General features: G+C 51.0%; 1 protein-coding gene and 1 pseudogene across 1 annotated transcript; both read left to right on the forward strand.

Moving 5' to 3' along the window:
• Window positions 1-73: 73 nt before the first annotated feature.
• On the forward strand, window positions 74-18,242 carry PEF1 (penta-EF-hand domain containing 1). The gene is made up of 5 exons (XM_061389765.1): window positions 74-174; window positions 10,261-10,570; window positions 14,752-14,907; window positions 15,393-15,536; window positions 17,194-18,242. Exons 1-5 carry the CDS (start codon window positions 151-153, stop codon window positions 17,421-17,423), a joined length of 864 nt encoding a protein of 287 aa, XP_061245749.1. The 5' UTR covers window positions 74-150; the 3' UTR covers window positions 17,424-18,242.
• On the forward strand, window positions 3,883-4,004 carry LOC133236153 (small nucleolar RNA SNORA70; annotated as a pseudogene).
• Window positions 18,243-19,321: the final 1,079 nt, after the last annotated feature.

The raw sequence follows: 19,321 nt of genomic DNA on the forward strand, positions 1-19,321 counted from the left end.
GCCCTAGAGCGTCAGTTCCGTCGACCCATGAGTCCAGGATGGACAGTCTCATATATCCAATCAGAATAGGGCCCGCCCCCAAGCCCAAGAGAAGGCAGGGTTGACTCCTGGAAGCTCCGCCCCTCGCAGACGTGTGACGTCAGAGTCGCCATGGCCAGCTATCCTTACGGGCAGGTGAGTGTGAGGGGCGGGCGAATTCAATTAGGGCCCTGGCTAAGTCCTGCCCGAAACCCCCTGCTTCGCTTTCTCCCCGCCTCCTCCGCGCCTTTCCCAAGCTGAGGTTGTCTTCCGCGAGGTTGCGCAGGAGCGAAGGGAAAAGGGATGGTCGGTCGCTCCTGGCTCACGTCACGTAGGCATGCACGTCTGGGAGGTCGTGTCGCGCCCCCTTTGACGTTGTGCATGGGAAGATTTGGGGCTCTTGAACCCCAGAGTCAGACTGCGCTTGGCCTGGGCCCCACAACTCTCCCAGGACTCCACTGGGGCCCGCAAGCGGGGTCATCAACGCCAGCAGAACGTTTAGAGCACTGGTTCTGTCGGTATCTTTTGGGGAGTCGATAAAAATACACCTCTGACGTACTGCATCTGAACAATCAGGAGAATCTGTGGTTTTAGCAGACTGCCCAAGTGAGCTTGTCTGGCCACTGATTTAGTCCAGTACCTTCGTTTCACACATAGAAAAAGTAAAACCCAAGAAGACATGGAATTTATTTGAAGTCGTTAGGCAGCAGAACCCGGAGCTGTCAGCAAATGCCTCTTCCCCACCGCACCTTGATCCAGCCAAGAACGCCACAGCAAAGTGATTCTGTGGCCAGAATACATTGTTGGATGACAGAATGGTTGAGTGATCAAGTGCAGTTTGGTGTGGAGGAAGGTTCACATCTTGGCTCCATCACTTAGTTTAGAGCCCTTAAACAAGGTACTTTTGCCTTTCTGAGGTGAAAGTTTCCTCCTCGGTAAAATAGGGCCACATAATAGGGTCTATTTCATAGAGCTGTTATGAAGAATAATGAAGTGATGCTCATAAAACCTTTGGTACAACTAAGAGTGTAACGGGTGTTACCTTTTAGTATTTTGATTTTTCCTAGATTCCTAGGTCAGTGCTGGAAGAGCCCTCAAAAGAGTTCCTTCGTTTTATTAATTTACTTTTAAATGTCATTTATTTGGCTGCCTCAGGTCTTAGTTCCCGCATGTGGGATCAAGTTCCCCGACCAAGGATGGAACCTGGACCCCCTGCGTTGGGAGTGCAGAGTCCTAACTGGTGGGCCACCTGAGAAGTACCAAGTTCCTTCATTTTAAAAGGAGGAAACTGAAGCTCAGAGAGGGCTCCTGAGTTGCCCAAGATCACACTAATTTAGGAGATAAAACCCATGCAGGAAAAATTGGCAAACGGTCACATGGGCTATTACTAAGCGCTGTGTGTAACCACATACCAACAGATGTGGCAAGAGCCCTCTTAGGCAGTGCAGCCCTGTACACAGTATTTGGACATCCATATTCTCAATCGTGAAGGCACTGTAAGCAGGCTTGCAGGAATAATTGATTCAACTTATAACTCCGGAAAGAGCCCAAAGAGGTTAAGTGGCTTGCCCATGGTTGCACATAGCAAGTGAGGGAGCATCTGTGCTAGAACTTAGAACTTTTGTTGCATACTTAGCAGAGGTAGGAAAGAGAGGCCCGCTGGGGCTGAGGTTAGGAGGAAGTATAACCAAGCTCGGTTACATTTGGTGAGGCTTGTGAGATGTTAATACGTATTGCTAATAAGGGGGTATGGATAAATAAGTTTGGGAAATACTCTGTTAAATATAGTACATGTTTCATCACAAAGCGTCTCAGAATTCTTAATTTGTTAATAAACATTGTATATTTGCCAGAGAGGGACAGAGTATGCAGTGTTTGTTTTTTTTTTAAATTTTAATTAGAGGCTAATTTGGAGAAGGCAATGGCACCCCACTCCAGTACTCTTGCCTGGAAAATCCCATGGATGGAGGAGCCTGGTAGGCTGCAGTCCATGGAGTCGTGAAGAGTCGGACACAACTGAGTGACTTCACTTTCACTTTTCACTGTCATGTATAGGAGAAGGAAATGGCAACCCACTCCAGTGTTCTTGCCTGGAGAATCCCAGGGACGGGGAGCCTGGTGGGCTTCCGTCTGTGGGGTCGCACAGGGTCGGACACAACTGAAGCGACTTAGCAGCAGCAGCAGAGGCTAATTACAATATTGTATTGGTTTTGCCATACATCAACATGTTTCTTAAACTTACTTAAGCATGGGAAACTCCCCCTCCCCTGTTTTGAGTCTGGTCATTTTTTGGTGACACTAGTATTATTCCTGAGGAATATAGTTTGGGAAAACATGGCCGTGGTGCATTGTTTCTCGGTGGGTGGCCTGCATCAGAATCCCCTAGGAGCTTGTTAAAAAAGCACGGTTTAGATTTCCACCTCAGACCTGTTCTGTACCCAAAAAAGGCCCAAGCGTCTGCATTTTAATAAGCTTTTGGAGATCATTGGTATGCATCCTAGAAGCAGTGACATAGAAATTAGGGGCCTGAACTTCCAGGTTAGACCGAATTGGGCTAGAATCCTAATTCTGCTATTTAATATTTATACCCCTTTGGACAAATCATCTAAGGACTCTGGGTCTCAGTTTCCTTACTTGTAAAGAGGGAGGAATAACATTTCATAGGCCTGAAAAGAGGATGAAATATGGTGAAGCCTGTGGGCACTTGGTGCATTGCTAACGTGCAGTGTGTGCTAGCGTGTGGCGGGAGCCCCCTTGCTGCTGTTATCGCGGTTACATGCCGTGCTGCCTGGCCTTATGCTCAGTGAGACAGTGAGGAGGAGCACAGAGAGAAGTGTGCCTCAAGTAGAAGAAGAAATGCTTTTCCCTCACCATACCTTTGTTCCTCCTATCCAGCTCCTGGTCCACAGTGTTGCAAGAAAGGAAGTGGGTTGTTTGAAAGCATCCAAAAAATTAGTACTGCCTGTCCTCCACCCAGTATGTAGCCCTGGAGGATTCCAGCCTCCTGTTAGGAATCAGAATTCCTGTAACTTTCCACTGCCTCCTGCCTGGGGGGTCCTCAAGCATGGACTGCGTGTTGGAGAAGTAAAACTCAAGTACCCTTTGGTCGTGTCAGGGAGCCAGCCTAATGGATTTCAGCGCATAAGAGCTTGGTCTCTGAGACCAGAGAGATTTGGCTTGAAACCCCTCCACTGCCATTTCCTTGCAGAAATTTCCCACCAAAGTCTGAGGCTTGATATTCCCCTTTTTATAAATGGGATCACAGGCATACCTACCTCAAGAGTTACTGTAAAAATTAAATGAGATAATCCACGTTAAGTGAGTGATACAGTGTTTTGGCATGTAGTAAATACTCAGGTGGAAGAGTGATTCAGACACGTAGATTGTAGAATCAGCGTGATGAGTATTAAATGGGAGTAAGAATCAGGCCTGCACAGGAGAGGTCCCTAACTCAGTCTTGAGGGAAGGAAGGCTTCTTAAAGGAGATGACGTTTAAGCCAAAAACCGAATATCCGGTAGGAGTTGGCTGCATGAAGAAAGTATTCCTGTGGAGAGAATAGTGTTCACAAAGACCAGGAAGCAAGAGCCCAGTATTGTGGAAGAATTTAAGGAGATCAGTCTAGTTGTAGTGAAGAAGAGGGGGAAATGAAGAAGAGGGGGAAATGGTAAGAAATGAGACCAGAAAGCTAAGCAAGGACTAGATCTTAAAGGGCCTTATGTTCCTTTTTGAGGAGGGTGGACTTGTGAGGGATCTCCTAAAGAGTTTTATCCCATTTGTGTTTTGAAGCTGTTCCCGGGGGGCACTGTCAGGATGGGTTGAAGCAGGGAGACCAGTTTCAAAGCTATTGAAGTAATCTAGATGATTTGCAGCAGATTAAGCCAACTGTGCTCTTTCCACTGTGGGGGCCCAGTGTGCCGTGGCTGCAAACAGCAGCCTCCTCTGAGGTATATACAGCCTGTTGCCGTAAGGGACCTTGGAGACAGCCTTTTCCAGTGGACATTCTTGACTGGCATGCTGTCCCTAATCTAGACTCCAAGCAGGTTATGTGCAGTGCCTTTAGAAAGCGCCAGGGGAGAGTGGCCAGGTACACTGGCCAAGTCATACTGTCCATCCGCACCAAGCCGTAGAACAAGGAGCATGTGATTGAAGCCCTCTGCAGGGCCAAGTTCAAGTTCTCTGGCCACCAGAAGGTCCCCATCCCCAAGAAGTGGGCATTTACTTAAGTTTAATGAGGACAAATTTGAAAACATAGTGGCAGAAAAGTGGCTCACCCAGATGGCTATGGGGTCAGATACATCCCTAATCGTGGTCCTCTGGACAGGTGATGTGCCCTGCATTCATGAGAGCCTTGGCGCTGACCCCTCCTTATTCACGCCCACCAATAAATCCTACTTTCCTGTCCAGAAAAAAAGTTATCTAGGTGAGAGAACAGTGGCCTGGTGAACATGGAGCTGGGAGGCAGAAGTGAGGAAACTTGGCACCTAACTGAGGGACAGAGAAGAAAGAGGAGGCCTCAGGGGCTGCACCAGCATGTCCCTTCACTGCCATGGGCACACAGGGAGGAGCAGATTTGGATGGAACGTCAGGAGGCTGTTGGATAGGAAGGTCTGCAGCTCACAAGAGATGAAGCTGGAGAGAAAGATTTTAGAGTGTCAGCACAGAGGTGGTAATTGAAGTCTTGGGACAATTCTTGGCTCGCTGTTTATTGGCTGCAGGCTTCTAGCCTTTAAATATTTTAGGACGTTCTGCTGGTGAATGCCCAAACCACTCCTTCTGTAATCTTGTGACTGTTTAACCCCTTAGAATGGGCTCTAGCCTCCTGCAGCAGGCTGGGGGTAGCTCCAGAGCACAGGCTTGTCTTTGCAGCACAGCTGACTCTTCCTCGTCAGCTTCAGCATGGACAACCTTTGACACCTCTGAGCTTTACTAGCATCTTCAGGGTAGAAGAATGAGCTCTCAAAGCCAAAGCAAAGTGTAGGACTTTCTGAGTGGGTTATTTAAGAGGGGGTGAGCTCCCCATTGGGGCTTCTTTGATGACTCAATGGTAAAGAATCTGCCTGTGATGCAGGAGATGTGGGTTTGATCCCTGGATTGAGAAGATCCCCTGGAGGAGGGCATGGCAACCCACTCCAGTATCCTTGCCTGGAGAATCGCATGGACAGAGGAGCCTGGCATGTTACAGTCCATAGGGTCATGAAGAGTCGAACACAACTGAAGTGACTTTGCATGTACGAGCTCCCCACCACTTGCAGGAATGTAAGCAGAGATTCCAGATGGTGCTACAGAGATTCCATCATTGATTGAAAGTTTGGACCAGAAGGGCTCTAAGGTCTCTTAGAATACTGTGGCTCTTGAATTGGGTCTAAGTGCTGGAGTGAAAACAGGATAAAATTCTTCTGAGTCTCCCTGATTTCTGGGCTTGAAGCCTCTGAAAGATCACCTAATCCAACCTTTCCCCCTTCAACCCTGCCCACTGTAGAGACCTGTTATATTTGACACATATATTTTGGACAGTCCCTGCCACTGGCGTGTGGTAGACTCTCACCCATTTATCGTGAACACTTACTTAGAAGAGGGTCGAGTGGGTGGAGTCATGCAGATCCTGTTTTAAATTTCACTATTTCTAGCTGTGCCCTCCCAGGCACGTGATTAAACTTTCTGGTCCTTAATTTTCTCATCTGTGAAATAGGGATCATAGCCCTTACCTCATAGGACAGAGGATCAGTGAGAGCCTTAATAAAATGTTAATTGCTCCCTGCCCCCATACAAACTTATCAAATGTATTTTACTTACAGTCAGTAAAGAGATAGGATTAGTTTGGAAAAGACCTTGATGCTGGGAAAGATTGAGGGCAGGAGGAAAAGGGGGCAACAGAGGACTCAATGGACATGAGTTTGAGCAAGCTCCAGGGGACAGTGAAGGACAGGGAGGCCTGGTGCACTGCAGTCCGTGGGATCACAAAGAGTTGGACATGACTTAGCAACTGAAAAATAATAATAACAACAAAGGGTTAGTTTTCTGTAATGTTTTGGAAGCCGTGGTTACTGAACTTTTCCTGTCTTTTTTTTCTCCTTTTTTTTTTTAATCTCACGTTTATTATCAGCATGAAATGCTCTTGGAAAAACCTCTTAAAGGGGCTGGCAAGTAGCATGGAGTAGTATAAAAGAACGTGGAGTCAAGGACTCTCACTCCTGTTTCATTTCTGGTTCTGACCTTTACTAATAACTCAGTGACCCTGGGAACCGTCTTCGCCAGCCTGGATTCTGGTGGTTTTACTTTCTTCATCTTATGGTGCAGACCAGAAACCTGAGTCATCCTAAACACTTCCCCTTCTTCACTCCTCCTTCCATCGCTTCCCTAATCTAATTAGTTGCCAAGTCATGTCTAGTCTATCTCTGAAATAGCTGCAGAATCCATCCTGTTCTGAGCCTGCTGTCTGGTTCAGGTTCTGCTTGTCCGGCACCTTGGCTGCTTCCTCCCCCGCAAGCTCATCCTCCACACCCTCTGCTGCTTAGTTCTCTAAACAAGGCTCTGATCACGTTTCTTCCCTGTTGGAAACCCTCCTATGGCACTCAGTTTCCCCTGGCATAAAGCTCCACATCTTCTGAGTGATATTCTTTTGTTCACGTGTTTACGGAGGCTTGCCGGTGGGTGCCAGGCACTGTGCTGGACACTGGGGTGCTGTGATGAATGAGGCCCAGTGTGTGCCCCCAGGGAGCTCACTGTTGTGTGACAGAGAGAAATTCTTCTAAGATGCGGCCCCGCACCAGCTACCGAAACGCAGCAGGACAGGTGCTGGGACGAGGAGCACAGAAAGAGCCTGCCTTTCTGAGTTCACGCTGCCTTCTTGGCCCTGCCCCTGGCTGTTAGCCCGCTCCCTGGCCACTCCACGCTCGCCCTCAGGCCTGTGCCTTTGTCTTTCTTCTCGCTTCTGTCTGGGATGTCCAGTTTCCTTTTGGAGAGTTCCTGTGCGCCAGACTGCCTCCTCCAGGAAGCCTTCCTTGAGCCCCTGCCTGCATGTGTTCCTTTGATTGCTTATTTATCGTTTGACAAATGGAACCAATTCCTCTACTCATGCCTCTGAATAGCATTTAAGTCGATTTTTCTGATGTCATTGATTGGATTGTATCACAGTTACCCCGTGCTCCGCAAGGCCAGGCCCTGTTTTGTCTAGCACAAGCTAACACAACATTACTGCTCTGAGTGAATGAAGTCTTTTAACAGTTGTCCCCCTCAGTTTCTGAAAATAGGCCTTCTAACACCGTCCTTTTTTTCTGTTAAAGGATTGTTGGTGGGATTTTGCCAGTAGTGTTTATGTGTGTATGTGAAAGTGCTTTGTAAACTGTACACCTGAGGGCTTTAATGCAGGGCAGAAAGGAAAGAGTTTAGTTGCCATCAGCCCCCTGGATTGTGATAGCGCCAGGTCAGAAGCCCTGCTGGGACAGCCCTCGCTTGATTGTAAGGACTATGCCTCAGGTGTCCTCAGCCAGGAACAGTTTACAGCTTTGCTCACAGGAGTTCTTGGGAGCAGCGACACCCTGGCTTCTTGTCCAGCCTGTTCTTTGGTTTGCACAGCCTCTGTAGAGTCCTTTCCCCTCTTCTAGCCTACCCTGGAATCCTGTGCCCTATTGCTTAAGGAAAGAGCACTGTCGCAGGAGGTAGTGGGAGTCATTGGGCTAGGGTGTGAACAAGGAGTGGTCTTGTCTTTCTTGGAGGAGGTTCGTGCTCCTCCACGTCAGTGTTTCTTGAACCAGTCCCTTCCCCTCACCTGGCCTTAGTTTCTTGTCTGTGAACTGGAGGGGATGGATTGAAGAGGTTCCCTGCGCATCTCTCCAACTCCATTGGAAATCTTTTAAAAATTTATCTGTTTATTTTTGGTTGTGCTAGGTGTTTGTAGCTGCACGTGGGCTTTCTCTAGTTGTGGGTAATGGGAGCTACTCTTCCTCGAGGTGCGCAGGTTCCCCACTGAGGCGGCTTCTTTTGCAGAACACAAGCTCAAGGACGCACGGGCTTCAGTAGTTGTGCTGCACAGGCTTAGTTGCCCTGAGGCACGTGGAATCTTCCAGGACCAGGGATCGCAGCTGGGTCCCTCGTATTGGCAGGCAGATTCTAAAGCTCTGGACCACTAGGGAAATCCCCCTTCTTTTATTCTTTGTTGGTCCCATGGCACCTGGCTCATGTGTCCGTTTTAAACAGCTCTTTCCTTATGCTGCTTTGTTAAATGTTACAGAGAGTGTTTCCGTGCTCCTTCGAACATTTCCCTCTCCTTTATATACTGCACTGCGCCCCCTGCACCCCCTCGCCCGCCCCCCCCCCCCGCCTCCCACGCCAGAGTTTACCTGGTTCAGGGCTTTGCTGATAGTAATAATAATAATTAATATAACAATAGCAACTATGATTTATGCCAGACACTGTTGTAAGAACTGTTTGTCTTGTATTAGTGCTTTTCAAACTGCCTTTTGAATCACTGGGAGGGTTCTGCAGGGGCTCACTCACAAGCTTGCGAGGGAGGGCTTGCGAGCCTGCCTCATTGAGGCTCCAGAATCGCCACCTCCAACCACAGCAGCTTTCTCTTGTGAGTTTTTGGATTTGTATTTATCCAAAGGTTCTTTAGCTAAAATTTAACAAAAGCTGTATACATTTCTTGTAATCTGCGGAACAATTCAGTGAGGAAGGGATTATTATGTATTTTGCTTGTGAGAGAACAGGCTTAGAGAGATTAAGCCACTGGCACATGGTCATGGAGTCAGCTGATGGGAGCAGAGTATGGAACTGAGATTGGCCTGTGGCTTCATTATCTGTGAAGGAGGCTTGCCATGAGCTCTGGGCAGCTTCCAGGGCAGAAGAGCGTCCACGATGCTGAGTGGGGAAGGACCTGCCACCCACCCTCCCTCAAGAAGCTTCTCTTCCTTGAGCAGGCAGTCCCTCTTTAGATCAAGTGTGAATTTGGCCTTGGCCTTGAAGGTAAGTGTCCAGGAAGCCATCAAACACAATTAAAAGAGAAAGTCCAAGTTCACACTGGCGGTTGGTCTAGGACTTGTCTGAATGGCAGCATCCTCAATTTTTGGAGCTAGGCCCAGTTGCCCTCTGTGCCCTTGACCTCAGCCCACCTGCCGAGGCCTTGGCTGTCCTCCACTCAGCCTTTGGCTGTCCTCCACTCGGCCTTTGGCCAGCCTCCACTCGGCCTTTGGCCGGCCTGTTAGGGAGATGGAGCCTAACGCTCTGAGTCTCAGGGATCCCTGGCTAGTGGCGTTGGGACACGAACAAGAGCGGGAGTGCTCCCATGCAGGCTCTACTGTACCCATGGCCCGGGCTTAGCAGCCAGGAAACCTGCATTCTGGCCCCAGCCCTTCCACGCGGTTTTGTGTGATTTTTCTGGACTTGAGTTTCCTTCTCCATAGGGGAGCGCTAATACTAATAGTTAATGTGTATTGAGTGCTTTGTACTAGGGTCTCTGTCAGAACTCTTCACGTGATAGGCCTCATTTCATTCTCATACTAATTGGTAGGCCGGCACTTTAAAAGCAAAGAATATTGAGGTTTAGAGAGGCTAAGTCATTGGACCAGTTAGGAAATGGCAGAACCCCAACTTGAACTGGTCTTTTTCACTCCTAGCCGTTGTCCTGTATTGCTTTAGAAATAGGGTCTTGCCTGCCTGTCTCACAGAGCCGTGGGTGAGTCCGGGGAAATGTTTTTGCATCATGAGCTAGAGTCCAGTAAGGAAGACGTGCTCTGGGTGAATCCATGCACCGTGCACCACTGGTGACTGGGAGGGTCAGGGGCATTACTGGAGATCGCGTTTGGCTGGGAATTCTGCAAGTAGAGGTGGGGGTACCATGGAGTGTGGATTTTGAATTCAGTTTGATTCATTTGCCTGCTCACTGATACAGTCAATACTCACGGAGCATCCATTCTGCCCTGGGGGTGGGGATAAAGTGGCAAACCAGTCAGGATACCAGCCCTTGTGGAGCCCCTTAGTGGGCAGGGAAGGGCAGGTTTCCAGGGCAGCCAGGAGAGCAGGTTTCCAGCCCTGCCTCTGCAGGTCATGGGCAGTGTGACTGGGTAAGCTGAATGTCTTCTGGACGCCGCAGGTTCCCCATCTGAACCATGGGATCATGAGTCCAGCCCAGCCTGTAGGATCAGTTAAAAGAAAGGCCATGGCAGGGCTTTGTAACTGTAGCCTGCCGTGCCGTGGCTAGTTTCAGGCCCTGTCCTTCTGACCGATGTCTTCTCTTCTTGCAGGGCTGCCCAGGAGCTGGGGGACAAGCACCCGGAGCCCCTCCGGGTAGCTACTACCCCGGACCCCCCCACGGTGGAGGGCAGTATGGGAGCGGGGTACCCCCTGGTGGCGGATATGGAGGAGGTCCTGCCCCTGGAGGGCCTTACGGACCACCAGCTGGTGGAGGACCCTATGGACACCCCCACCCTGGGGGGCTCCCTTCTGGAACTCCAGGAGGACCCTATGGTGGCGCAGCCCCAGGGGGCCCCTATGGTACACCACCTCCAAATTCCTTCGGTGCCGGACCTTATGGACAGGGACCACCTCCTCCAGGTAAGTAGGGGTCTTGGACTCCAGCTGCCTTGAGCCTTGTTCCGAGTTATCCAGGGCCCTGTATGCCCTTCTTGTGAATGCACAGGCAACCTGCTCTCTGGCTTCTAAGCATCTTGTCTCTAGCTTTGCTTGCATTAGCAGAATGAGAAGTCTGTTAATTAGCTTTGCTGTGGTGACAACAATTCTGAAATCTCTGGCTTACAGCAACAAATGTTTATTTCTGTTCCTCGCTCACACTTATTTACTCTTGCTTACACGTCGACAGCTGCAGGCTTGGCTGCTGAGGTTCTGCTCCACGTGTCTTTTCTTTCCAGGATCTCGGCTGGAGGCGCAGCCCCCGTTTGGGGTATGCTGTTTCTGTGACAGGCGAAAAGAGCAGGAGAGCTAGGAGGAATGCACAGTGCCTCCTAAAGCTTCTGCTCTGAAGGACGTTATATCTCTTCCACTCAGGTTTATCACATCCCCTGGTTCAAGCCTGACATCAGTAGGATGGGAGTGGATCTTTCTCTCATTAGAGGGGACTCTGCAGCCCCTGGGCAGTGGAGAGGATGTACCATGCTCTTGCCAGAAGTGGGGGAAGGAGTAGATTAGCCAGTCATTGGAGACAGCAGTACCATCTGCTGTGGGAAGGAACCCCTTTTCTGTGTAAGGGAGGCTGACTGCTTATACGCAGAAAGGCACGGTAGCCTAATTGCTGAAAGCTTGGGCTTTTGAGATAAGATCACTTACTGATCTGACCACATTACTTCATCTCTTTAAGCCTCAGTAGCCACATCTGTAAAATGGGTAAGTATCACTGCTTCACAGGATCGTTAATAAGGATTAAGTGAGAAGTTGCAGGTAAACACTGGGCACAGTGTCTGGCACATGGAGGGGCTTACTAAACAGTGTTCTGTTGGAGGGCTTGTTCTGGAACATTCTCAGCAAAGAGGTATTGAGCATTTACTGTGACAGCAGACGTGACAAGGGCTGTCCCACTGCAGGATGCCAAGACAGGCGGGGGGTGATGAGATGAGATGGGGAAGGATAAAGAGCAGAGGCAGTAAAGGTGAGCTGCTGGACAAATGGGGCCTGGGGAGGGGGCTTGGCAACTCAGTGGATGTGGAGAAGCTTAGGTGGGGGCTTCAGGCTCAGTGAAGACTCCTGAGTGGTCTCAGACTGGCTGTCAGGAAAGGTGAGTGCCCAGACCCCTGCGCCCTCCCACACTCATCCAGTGAGCCTGTTCACAGCATCCTTGTTCCGAGGAGCCCGCTCTGGCAGTGAGGCAGCCTGGAGCCGCTCTGCTGCACCTGAAGGGCCTCCGGGGAGCAATGCTGCAGGGAAACTGCAGCATCTTAGTATACAGAGCGGCAGGTGGCCGAGGGAGAGGCTCGGACCTTGGGGGCTCTAAACACTGGGAGCCAGTGGCATTTATCTTGTCAGAGCTGGAGCTGCTGGCTATTTGCTTTCAGCTCAGCAGCTTCCTGGTGGATTTCCTCCTCCTAAAATTTTGTTTCTGAGCCTGCATGAGGTCTCAGCAGGGGAATGGAACCCCTGGCTGTGAAGCTCACTCCTCCAAGGCCTGAGGCCAGAGATACTTTCTGGGGCTGCAGAGGAGAGGAGAAATGTGCTTCAGACTATTAACTGCTCACCCTCTGCAGCTGCCTGTCTCCCAACCACCATCCTGTCCCCCGCAGTGCCGCCCGTGAACCCCTGGAGCAGTGCTTCTTGAAGCATGATCCTTATATCACATGCACTGGAGGGCCTGCCTTAGCCCTGCTGAATCCAGAGTCTAAAAGTTGAGCACCGTGCTCTGCCAGAGAGGTTTGGCCCTTAACGTTGCCCCCACTGCCCACAGGGGAGATCCTAGGGGCACTCGACTCCCAAAGGGCCTCTCCAGCTCCTCACCTGCCATTACCCCTCCCTCCCACCAACCCAAGACCTGGTGGAGTGCTCTGAACACACTCTGTGCCTTTGCCACATGGCTTTTCTTTTCCCCATTGCAACTCTTTGGTCACCCTTTCAGACCCAATTTTAAAAGCCCTTCCTCTGTGAAAATTTGACTGCACACATTCCAGGCCCATTGCAAAAATTTTCTTTTGCCATTATGTCACTTAGTCATCAGAGAAACCCTGGGAAGTAGGTCCAATTTAGAAATGGAGGAATTAGTACTGAGAGAATGGAACGGTTTCTCTAAAGTCACACAGGCTAGTAAGGATCAGAGCTCTTTGCTTCCAGAGGCTGAGCTCTTCTCTGCTAATTGCAGAGACCGCGTGTTCCAGAGACTCTTCGCCCCTGCCTATGGCCTCCTCTGCGTCTGGCACAGCAGCTGTTTTTTTAGGAAAGAGGGTGGGGCCTGTCGGGATTTCCCACCCGAGGAGGGCAGCCTAGTCCCTCAGTCAGGCCAATCTTTCCTTCCAGCCTCGCCTTGGGGCCTGGGCGGGGGTTTCTGCGCAGTCTCTGATACCGCCTTGTGCCAACGAGCCCTTTTGGGGGCCAGTCAACTCAGCAGGGTTACCAGTACTCTGGCTTTTTCCCAAGACAGTCTTCTGTGCTTCTCCGCTTTCATCTGCCACCCTCTCTCCTCACCCCCAGCCCACCCTGCAGTCTCCTTTCCAAATGAATGATCCTTTCTTGCATCTTCTGACATACGCACAAAGCTCGCAGACACCCAAAGCCGTTTGAACGCCGACAGCAACACTAATAATCAGCAGTTACACAGGACTTAGACGGTGCCAGGTGCTGATCCAAGGGCTTTCGTGGATTCATTATATCGTCACAGTAACCTTATGAAGTAGATGCTGTTGTGTCCTCATTTCACAGATAAGAAACCGAAACACAGAGAACGTTAAGAGCTTAGCCGAGGCCGCACCCGGGAGAGCTGAGGCTTGACCAGGAGCCACCTCTGGCAGGGGCTGAGCACCTCCCTCTTCTGTGTCCTGCCGAGCCCCTGGGGATTCAGAGATGAGTTAGGCTTGGATCCTGCCCACAAGCTGCTCCAAGTATAACCTGGAAGAAGTTGGGAAAAACATGTACACAGAAGAGTGATCAGGGCTATAGGGTGAAGGGGTACAAAGGAGAGAGGAAGGAGGTCCGTCCAGGAATGGAAGAAGAAGAAAGGCTTTATGGAAGGAGCAGCATCTTCTTTTGAGTTTTGAAGTGTGGATGGGAAACGGATGCAAAGAGATGAGGGAGAAGGGGACGCGAAGCAGAGAGAACCCAGCATGTCAGGGCTCCGCGGAGGGGCTGGGCAGCTCTGGGAAGGAGCAAGGGCCTTACTGCAGCTAGGCTGGCACACAGGGTGGGGAGACAGACTGACAGGTAGACAGGGGTGGACCACGTGGTGGGGAGACTGGAATGCTGTTTTAGGGGCGCTGGGCTTCATTGTAGGCAGTGAGGCGCCTTGGAGGAGTTTTGAGTTGAGGAGGGGGAAACTGGTGAGAACAGAGTGGGATTTTACAAAGGTTGCTCAGCTACAAGTGCTGGGTGGTGGAGAGTTGCCATATGGGGGACTCGGTTTCACAGTCAGGTGAGAGGGGTCTGAATCAGGGCAGGTGCAGTAGGAACAGGGAAGAGTTGATAGCTGTGTGTGGAACTGCCAGCTTTGGGCTGCTCTTCGGATGTGTGGGATGAGGTGTTGGAGATGTCCGAGGGGAGGTTCACAGATGAGGACCTCTGGAGGCCATGGGGAGGGAGGAACAGCGGCCACCCACACTCTGGTAGGTCCGGATAGGATACACCTGCCCTCATGGTGCCAGGGCAGTCAGAGATGGACCAGACCTGGTTCCCACCACAGAGAACTCCCTGCTGCCTGATGCTCAAGATGCTTGTCTCTGGGCCATGCATGTTAGGTGCTCAGCAAACAGTTTTGGGTCCAGCTTCTCAGAAGATTCTTAATCTGACAGATGAGTCCCTGTTTCTTAGAAACTTAAAATCAAATAGAAGAGTGGCTGGAGCACTATAGGAAAAGCCTGAAGGATTTGTGGAGTAGAATTCAATGCATTTACACAGAAGGTCCTCTTCCATTAGAGGAAGGATGTTGTCTTGATGGAAGACAGGGAGGGGGCAGACAGACCTGTAAGGCTTTCAGAGAAGGGAAAACCTGTAGCCAGGGAGGTGCCGAGGCTGGCCCTTCCCAGCATTTCTGCGGATTGGTCTTGAGTCCTGCATCTGACTGTCCTGGTTGGCACCCCTTCCTGCAGGTGGCGTCCCTCCCAATGTGGATCCCGAGGCTTACTCCTGGTTCCAGTCAGTGGACTCTGATCACAGTGGCTACATCTCCATCAAGGAGCTGAAGCAGGCCCTGGTCAACTCCAACTGGTCCTCGTTCAATGACGAGACGTGCCTTATGATGATAAGTGAGTCCTAGCCCTTCCCCATGGGCTCAAGCTGGGGTCGAGCCACCTCCTGTCTGATGGGAGGCAAATGGAAGGCCATTCTGAGGAGAATTGTTTCAGCCAGGGAAGATTTCAAGCAGGAAACTGGGTTCACGATGAGATATCCCTTAAACTGAGAGCTCTTTTCCTTAGATCTTTTCTCAAGTTCTAGACATGGCTGAGTCATAGGCCATCTCGGTTTCTCGTTCTGCAGGATGGGACTACTTGTCCTGGTGGGTGATGGCAGGGAGGGGGTCAGCCCCCAAGCCTGTGGAGACGATGCAGTTCTGGCAGGGATGGGGCTGGTACAGCGCTTGATGAAGGTGCATCTTGGGTGCTGGCATCTGGGCCTCGGGCCTGTGGTTCTGTGGAGTCTCCTACCCCAGCCTGGGGGGACAGGCTGCCTGAGTGGTACCTGAGGACCCTGGGCCCTTAGTCTTGAAGCCTTCTTTCTATTTCCCCCCAAGACATGTTTGACAAGACCAAGTCAGGCCGCATCGACGTCTACGGTTTCTCCGCCCTGTGGAAGTTCATCCAGCAGTGGAAGAACCTCTTCCAGCAGTATGACCGGGACTGCTCGGGCTCCATTAGCTACACAGAGCTGCAGCAAGGTGAGAGCCTGGCGGGGACTCGGTGCACAGGCACAGTGGACCTTTCTCTTTACTCCCTAGGACAGAGCAGGGGGTGCTCTCTGCCTTCTGACCACCTCATGTCCAACTGCACTCCAAAACGCTGCCCTCAGCACAGGCCCCCTCCCCACCCCGTCTGTGACCTGGCTGGACAGTGAGCCAAATCCCGGGCAAGGACATGAGCAGGGCTGGATTCTGACAATGAAATTCCTGGGTCAGACAGATCCAGCCGGCAGGGAGCCTTGGGGATGGAAACTCAGCAGCCCAGGGCACTGTAAGGCTGGTATGTGTGGCTTGTGTGGCTCTTTCCTCTTGAGTTTCTAGCATGCAGAATGAAAAGAGCCCTGTAGAGGGGCTCAGAAAGATGGCTTCTGTTGCTGGCTCTGCTGGAAGGCAGTTTCCTTCCCAGAGTACTCTAAACGTAGTTGGGTAAGATGATGAGGTCACAGCTCCAGGTCTGGTTCCAGGTCTGACTCTAGAGGACAGTTGGTTAGTGTGGTTGATGGGAACTGGACAGGGAGCTTTGCTGGCTGAGAGGGAGAAAGCGTTCCCCAGAGAACCCAGCCCATCGCCCTGGCCATGGATTTCACTCAGACCGAGGAGCTTGGAGGCAGGGGGAGAGGGGAGTGCCCTGGTGGAAGAGAAAGGAGGAGATTTGTCTTGAGCACCTACCCTGTTGCCAGGTGATGATCTGGTGATGGATATTTGTAAGGGTGATATCATCACAGGAAAGCTAGTACTTATTGAGTCTTTGCTAAGGGCCAGGCACTGGAGTAAGTTTTTCTCCTGTGTTACATCATTCTGTCTCTGCATGTGATAGGTACTGTTTCTTATTCCCCACCCTTAGATGAAGGATCTCTTATTATTACCCTTTTACAGATGAGCAAACTGAGGCTTAGTCTAGGAAACTTGCCCAAGGGCCACATGGCAAAAGGGGAGCCGAGATAGTAGCCTGAGCGGGTAGATTATACGGAGAGGAGGAAGGGAGCACCCCAGCTGGGATGGGGGACGTGGGGAGCAGCGTGGAGGCTGCGACCTGGGAACTGCCCTGCAGCCCCACCTGGGGGAGATGGGATGATTTTATTACTTTTAACAAATAACACTTACTCTGAGTGTTTATTATGTACCAGGCAGTATGCCAAGTCCTTTGCATGATCACCTCCTTTAATCCTTACTAGAACCTACAAGGTAAGTATTATCCCTATTTTAGAGATGGTAAGACAGAGGATTAGCAAGGTTAATAAACTACTTGCAGAGGGGCTGTCTTAACTCCAGAGCAGGCCCTCATAGCCTCAGCTGAGCTGCCTCTGATGTCTGTCGGCTTGAAGCAGGGGGGCTCAGGCTTCCGTCTGTAATACAGACAAGTCAGAGATGAGCATGTACAGACTGGTGTCACTCTGGGCCCCTGCGGGCCCTTAGGTAAACACAGTAGAGACATTGAGAGCAAGCGATGGGGGCCTTCCAGCTCAGGGGAGCACCCAGAGCTCCTGCTGTGCTCCTGCCATCTCGGGCGTCTGTCCCGTTTTCGCCTTGGTGCCGGTCCCCTCGAGGCCCCTGAACTGCTGTGCTCTGTGGGGCTGATGGATGGCAGTGCTCACGGCAGGTTTTTGTGTCTGCTCTGTGTGCCCCTCCTCTCCAGCTCTGTCCCAGATGGGCTACAACCTGAGCCCCCAGTTCACCCAGCTCCTGGTCTCCCGCTACTGCCCGCGCTCCGCCAATCCCGCCATGCAGCTGGATCGCTTCATCCAGGTCTGCACCCAGCTGCAGGTGCTGACCGAGGCCTTCCGGGAGAAGGACACAGCTGTGCAGGGCAGCGTTCGGCTCAGCTTCGAGGACTTCGTCACCATGACAGCCTCTCGGATGCTATGACCAGCCCATCTGCAGAGTGGGGAGCGCGCCAGGCGACGACGTTTCCTGGCTCCTGGGGTGGGAGAAGCACGTGGGCCTCTCTTCCTTTCCTGCCCCTTCTAGAAAAAGAATTCTCCCTTGCATGATGCAGCAGTGTTCACAAAGAGTGCTGGGAGTCTTGTCATGGCCACCAAGTAGTGGGGGCCTTGGCTGAGGCCACACGGGTAGGGGCCTGACTGAGGAGAGGACTGGAAGTTGAATGTCCTTATATCCCTGAGCATTTAAATGGCACATCCTTGCGCCAGTTGCAAGACATGCAAGTCACAGCTGTGGAGTTAGTGCCCAGTTGGCTGGCTCCAGCCTCTAGCTTTTCCTTCTGTGCCCTGACGCCAGTGGTAAGTATTCATCAGCTTCTTCCCATTAGTGCCTGCATTCCCTTGCCTGTGCTGTCTTGTCAAACCGACCCCATTTCTCCAAAGCAGAACGTGACCGGGGTAGGGGTGAGAGATCTGCCCATGGGACCAGTGGCTTGGATTCCACCCCCACGAGGCCATATGTGGTTGACTTCTAGCTGCCCAGGGGTTGTCCCTGCTCAGGGAGCTTGGGCCGTCTGCTCTCTGGGCACCTTTGGCCAGGCGACCCCTCTGCAGCTCAGACCCCTCACTTGCCTGCGTCTTCTGCTTGGCTTCAGTCCCCAGGGAACAAGTTGCCACCTCCCACTGCCAATGCTTTTTTATTTGTAGTGGTTTTTTTTTTTTTTCATTTGGGGCCAAAAAGTTCAGTGACACCGTAAGCTTCAATATAAGAATAAAATTCTGGAGTTCCATGTTTTTCACCACACCTTCCCAGTTAAAGGTCCATGCGTGTATCCATTTAGTCACTCACTCACTTCACTCAACGAATATTTAAGTACATGTGATATCCAGTGGTCCCCAGCCTTTTTGGCACCAGAGACTGGTCTCGTGGAAGACAGTTTTCTCATGGATGGGGGTGTGGGGAGGGAATGGTTTCAGGATGATTAAAGTGCATTGCATTTATTGTGCACTTTATTATTATTGGGTTTCTCTGGTGACTCAGAGGGTAAAGCGTCTGCCTGCAATGCAGGAGACCCAGGTTCCATCCCTCAGTTGGGAAGATTCCCTAGAGAAGGAAATGGCAACCCACTCCAGTATTCTTGCCTGGAGAATCCCATGGACAGAGGAGCCTAGTAGGCTACAGTCTACAGGGTCGCAAAGAGTCGGACACGACTGAGCAACTTCACTTTGACTTTCTTATTGTTATTCCATTAGCTCCACCTCAGATCATCAGGCATTAGATCCTGGAGCTTGGGGACCCCTGCTGTGTACCATGCTATGCAGAAAGAAACAACTCAAGGGGCATGGCCTTCATGGGGCAGCTGTCACTTACCTGGGTGAAGTTAAGTGTTGGGGCCTGCCTGGTTCAGTCCAAGGGGCTGACTGTGTGTTTTATAACAGTTTTAGGGCCGGCATTCTGGGCTAGAAGCCGCCACCCCAGACTTCTCACAGCATGGCCTTTTATCATCTCAAGCCCTAGTTTTATCTTCCAGACAAATTGCATTTATGAAGTCATAACTTTCCTCCCATTTTTATTAAGCACAAACATCTGTACTTACCAGCTGGATCTTCAGCATGATAATCAGCCTACGCCAAATGTCTGTAGTGATCTGACAAAATCTCAATCAAAAGCCAAGACACCAGACATTCTGGCTTGCCAGGGAGACTTGATGGGTAGTGGCAAGTTAATCCTTTCACTCTGGGGGGTGAAGATAAGCAAGCCAGGCTCTCCTCCGTGCTTGGTTGGGGAAACGGCTCAGTGAGGCTGGCAGGTGTGTCAGGCTGAGCCAGTTCAGTCCCATTCTCTTCTGGCTGCTGTTGTGCTAGAGTCCTCAAGTTAGGTGG

This window comes from Bos javanicus, chromosome 2, assembly GCF_032452875.1.
Source record: "Bos javanicus breed banteng chromosome 2, ARS-OSU_banteng_1.0, whole genome shotgun sequence".
In the NCBI taxonomy this organism is placed as follows: domain Eukaryota; kingdom Metazoa; phylum Chordata; class Mammalia; order Artiodactyla; family Bovidae; genus Bos; species Bos javanicus.

Bases quoted from the DNA above. Each gene is read 5' to 3' on its own strand.
- PEF1 (XM_061389765.1), top strand. From the start codon at position 151: ATGGCCAGCTATCCTTACGGGCAG. The intron at 10,571-14,751 runs GTAAGTAGGGGT...CCCTTCCTGCAG, and splicing joins ACAGGGACCACCTCCTCCAG to GTGGCGTCCCTCCCAATGTG. The intron at 15,537-17,193 runs GTGAGAGCCTGG...CCTCCTCTCCAG, and splicing joins CTACACAGAGCTGCAGCAAG to CTCTGTCCCAGATGGGCTAC.